The following is a 4720-nucleotide window of genomic DNA, read 5'->3' as shown; positions in this document are numbered from 1 at the left end:
ACGAATGGGTCTTGTCCATCACATCATTCTCCTAATGATGTGATCCCGTTCATCAAATGACAACACATGTCTATGGTTAGGAAACATAACCATCTTTGATAAACGAGCTAGTCAAGTAGAGGCATACTAGGGACACTTTGTTTTGTCTATGTATTCACACATGTACTAAGTTTTCGGTTAATACAATTCTAGCATGAATAATAAACATTTATCATGAAATAAGAAAATAAATAATAACTTTATTATTGCCTCTAGGGCATATTTCCTTGACTCGCACCCGTGCCGGCGACCCCTCCGACCGCCCTGCTGCTCAACCGCCGCACCATTGTCGCCGGCCAAGCACGGCTCCGTCGTTCGGAGCTGCCTCGCCCCAGCGCACCTTCTCCAGGGACGCCCTCCACTTCACACCTCTGGTCGCCCCTCTTTGTAGATATCAGCTCTCTCCTTCAGATCGGCTCAAATGGTCACCTTTCTTCATGTCTCTGTCTATGTCTAGACATGAACCATATCTTATCCTCTTTTTGTTGGCTTGTTGATTTTGTAACTCGTGAACGAATATAAGTTGGTAGGCTTTGATGTAAACAAGCAGGGTGGGACTATTAATTGAAACGTGCGATGAGATAGCAAGCGAACGGAAGAACGAAGCTCCAGGCAGGAGCGCATAGCGCTTGCGAAGGCCCAGCGGTGAAAAACGATCGAATTGTTTTTTCTTTGCACTTCGGGTTTGTTTCCATAAAACTCAAGGGTTTTTCCGCAAAAACACCGCGACGGTGAACCCACGGAATGAATCCGTGCTTTATTATTAGGGATATATATATAATATTTAAAAGTATAAACAAGTACAAAAAAAGTAAACACAGGAAACAGAAAAACAGGAAAAAGAGCTTGTAGCCTGCCGCGGGTGTGGGCTGGTCCATCTCACTTGCACCTGCAGCAAGTCCGAAGGCGAGACATAGGAGTGCCCCTTTTTTTGCGGGTGAAGTTCCCCCCTTTTTGGCGCCTTAAGCGCCAATTAGGCAGAGTTCCTATATGATCCACATTGCGTCAAAATGCCAACATCGCGCACAGAGTACTTGCTCGGGGAGGCCCGACCTTAAAAAGTGAATATTTTTAGAAAAATTAAAAGCATTTTTAAATTTTGGAACATATTTTGCAAATTTTGAACATATTTCTAAAATGGGAACATTTTGTAAGGAACGCAATTTTGCTTGACAACACTTATGTTTCTTGAATTTTTTGTGAATTTTCTAAAATTTGAGAAGAATTTCTAGTTTTTAAGGACATTTTTTAATCCATTTTTTGTAAAATTTGGAAGATTGTTTTAAAGACTGAACGTTTTTGAAATTTTGCAAACATTTTTTGATATAAAAAGTAAAACAAAATATAATCCCCGAAACAATGGTAAAACTGGTTAAAACAACGGGAAAAGGAAAGAAAAACGTAAAATATGCCAGACCAAAACCTTCTAGAAGCTCCAAAAAAAGTCCTTAAATACATGCAACATCTTCAAAATAAGTCACGAGCATTGCTGACATAGAACATAGGCACAATATATCCATGTTACAGAACACATCAGTCACCAAACCAACATAGTTTGTTTTCAGAACATAAAGCTGAGTCATAGTGCCTTCCTTCTGGGAATCCAACCATGCGGCAGATACCTTCTTCAAATCTCAAAGGCTTTCAGTGGGTCCTTGGGGTCAATTTCATGGAAGAGAGGGAGATCGGACCGGAGACTGTGCTGGCTGAAACCAACACTTTCCAGTGTCTTCAGCACCTCGTCGAACAAAATTTTGTTCCCGGACGGGGTGAAATGTAGCCCGTCACTGCATGATGTAACAAAGTTATCTGCTGCTTTCGGTCAGGAAGTTACATTGTACACATGTGTTCAGAATGTGCTTCAGCAAAATACTATATAACCAAAATCACTATATACCGAACACCAGGGCATTAAGAGCAGAGATGAATAAAATGTTCTACTAACGTACTGGCCAATCGATAACCAATTATTATATTCCTGGATGAATAACACGACTTGGAAAAGGTGTAGATTAGTTTTTCTGATGTTTCAAGCCAGTCCAAGCACATAGACTAATAACTATTAGCAAATGTACATGTACTACAAAATATTCTTTTTGGGGGGGAGTTAAAAAATTGTGTGCTAAAAGAAGAAGAAAGTCTTCAATAACTTCCATTAGAGAAACAAAAGCAATAGCATATAGTTTGCTCTATTTACAGTTTTTTGTTTTACACTACACAAGTTAGAAAACTAGTCATGGTGTAGAATATTAAGTTAAAATTTATGTGTCGCTACAATAATTATTTTTACAGTGAGATCATAGGATGCAGATTATCAACTACAGTATTTCTGAGCTTGTTTTCTTCAGTCTTGTGACGTTGCCCAGAAAGCCCACAAAAGAATGCCAAGCATGACCAAGAACACGACATAGCAGAGTTCAATAGCACTATAGGTGCTCTACCGGATTCACATAATTGTGATTCTTGATTTTCCTAGAATGCCAAGAATAACAAACTGTTTTTTTGGGTGTGGGCTAAAATTATAGCCAAGAGCCAAAATGTTGAATTCTGCTCTCGGGTGCACTGCACATGATAAACAAGTTCCTCACTTAATTGCATTGTTTTTTGATAGAAAATGCTAGGCAAATTCTGAGTAATAGTCTGCCCAAGGACTTGCACCTAGTTTTTTTTTACATTCAACCTTTGCAGTGTGAATGATCTCACAATTATTCAGCCTTTGCAGTGTCAACATTAGGCATAAGAGTTCTTCAAACAAATCTACATAATCAACCTTTGCCGACAATATGGAAAGAGATTTGTACCTTAATGCAGATGTTTGCCAATCAGGACATTGCTGCATCTGTGTCCAGATGTCTATAACTGGATGACCCAATTCTTTAGCAACAGTTATGCATGCTTGTGCATAAGTGCCAGCAGCTTCATTTGTTCTTTCAGGCTGTCTTGAAGGGTCATTATCTCCATATATGTCTCTGCATGGAAAGATATGGAATAAGTGTGGTTTGCATACGAATCTGCTTTGCCAAAAGGTGCAATTAATAATATTTGCTTGGAAGAAATCTTCAGGCCAGATCACAGGCCAACAAGTAGCAAGTGGATAACTGGATATACAGAAAGCCCAATAGTACACTGCAGACTGTTGAAATTGTCATAATTTCAATTGAAAATACAGGAAACATACAAGGAACTGTACCTAATGAACTCGTTGCATAGATGCACATAGGTCAAATACTAAACACGCACTCGACACACTTAGTAAGTTCAGCCCAATTTCTTAACATTGTGGTTGAGATAAACAGTTTCGGTTGACAAAAATCACTGTAAAACGCAGGCAACAACAATGGAATATAGCAAAAGGAAACCCGTAGGGAATATAGCAAAAGTAAACCCATAAGTGAATCAACATAACTACTCCATAAGGATATCTAGTGGATCCTGGTTGACCTGACAACTCACTGATACCCATATATAAAGCAGTGAAGTATGATACTACAAGGTGAGGGGGCTATTGGTTACCGAATCCTCGCCGGCTCGTGGATCGGTGGAGGGGTGATGAGTATGATGGCAGCGGAGGGCCACTTATTCTGCAAAACGAAACCATTAGATGAGTAATTGAAGAAGCAATCAGCATCCCTGCTTTGCCGGGAAAAAAAGCAGCATTTGTGTTCCAGGACTGTAGTATGGCCGCAACCTTGAAGTAGGCACAGATCGCGCGCAGGTTGTCCTTGTACTCCCCGAGCGGCACGTGCTGGTGCGCCTGCACCTCGTCGGGCAGGGTGGCGTCGTTGGCGCCGAAGAACACCGTCACTGCCGCCGGGTCCGCGCCGCCGTCGGCCGCCCCCTCCATGGCTCTATCCAGCACCTTCAGCGCCCAGCGCGTGTTGTACCCGCTGAGCCCGCGCAGCACCACATCCGCCTAATCAGCAGAAATCCGATGTCACGCGCAGCGGCGGCGGCGCAACCGGCGAGGGTGGGGGGAGGTGCTGCGGACGTACCTGCCTCGCGAAGTGCTCCGCGAGGGCGGCGCCCCAGCCGCCGGGGGCAAAGGACTGCTCGGTGATTGAGTCGCCGAAGAGCACCAGCCGCGGCCGCATCTTCTCTCCCTCGCTCTCTCCAACACGGATCACGGATCGGCCACTGGGCTGGGCTTGCTGGCTACTCCGGATATCACGCCGACTTCACGAGCACCTCGCTTCTGCAGTGGAGTATTATACGGCCATGTGGTTAGGTTGTTGGGTGGCGGCCAGGGAGAGGTGGAATATTAGGTGAGCTCGTCGCGACTTCTGATCGGCAGGCGGCGAGCATTGGTCGGTACTCCCGAGTCCCGACGAGCGGGCATGTTTCGGCCGGCCGTCTGTTGATCTCTCCGGGTTTTTTTTTGAGTGGTTGATCTCTCCCGTATGTGGTTGGACCGATGGCTAAGGCTGACCGGAAGAAAAGGGCAGAATTTGAGGCCCATGAATACAGAGTGGATTTTTTTACAAATATATCATCGTCGCCGAGAGTCAGTTACCCATTCTGGTACCTCGACGCTCATTTTGGTGATCTAGGAGCGTGTCAAGTGGTGCATCCGGCCTCTCCTTGTGCTGTATGATGGCTGCTTTTGTCGGCGTTCTGGGAACGGGGGTCTCAGGCTTGCCTGCCCGCGGCTCACGGCGTGGCTCTGCGAGCGGGCCCGTACGGC

General features: G+C 44.5%; 1 protein-coding gene across 1 annotated transcript; it reads right to left on the bottom strand.

The window, feature by feature from the left end:
• Positions 1-1505: 1505 nt before the first annotated feature.
• LOC109775468 (GDSL esterase/lipase At5g45920) lies at positions 1506-4390 on the bottom strand. Its single transcript, XM_020334215.4, has 5 exons — positions 4032-4390; positions 3728-3952; positions 3553-3620; positions 2841-3008; positions 1506-1826 (listed from the first exon to the last, which is right to left on the bottom strand). Exons 1-5 carry the CDS (start codon positions 4128-4130, stop codon positions 1667-1669), a joined length of 720 nt encoding a protein of 239 aa, XP_020189804.1. The 5' UTR covers positions 4131-4390; the 3' UTR covers positions 1506-1666.
• Between the last annotated feature and the right edge of the window lie 330 nt (positions 4391-4720).

Source organism: Aegilops tauschii, chromosome 3 (genome assembly GCF_002575655.3).
Source record: "Aegilops tauschii subsp. strangulata cultivar AL8/78 chromosome 3, Aet v6.0, whole genome shotgun sequence".
Classification (NCBI taxonomy): domain Eukaryota; kingdom Viridiplantae; phylum Streptophyta; class Magnoliopsida; order Poales; family Poaceae; genus Aegilops; species Aegilops tauschii.
The sequence above is the reverse complement of the archived record's forward strand: the minus strand, read 5'-3'. Positions and strand labels throughout refer to the sequence as shown.

Bases quoted from the DNA above. Each gene is read 5' to 3' on its own strand.
- LOC109775468 (XM_020334215.4), bottom strand. From the start codon at position 4,130: ATGCGGCCGCGGCTGGTGCTCTTCGGCGACTCAATCACCGAGCAGTCC. The intron at 3,953-4,031 runs GTACGTCCGCAG...TCTGCTGATTAG, and splicing joins CGGAGCACTTCGCGAGGCAG to GCGGATGTGGTGCTGCGCGG. The intron at 3,009-3,552 runs GTAACCAATAGC...CTTTCCATGCAG, and splicing joins CACGAGCCGGCGAGGATTCG to AGACATATATGGAGATAATG.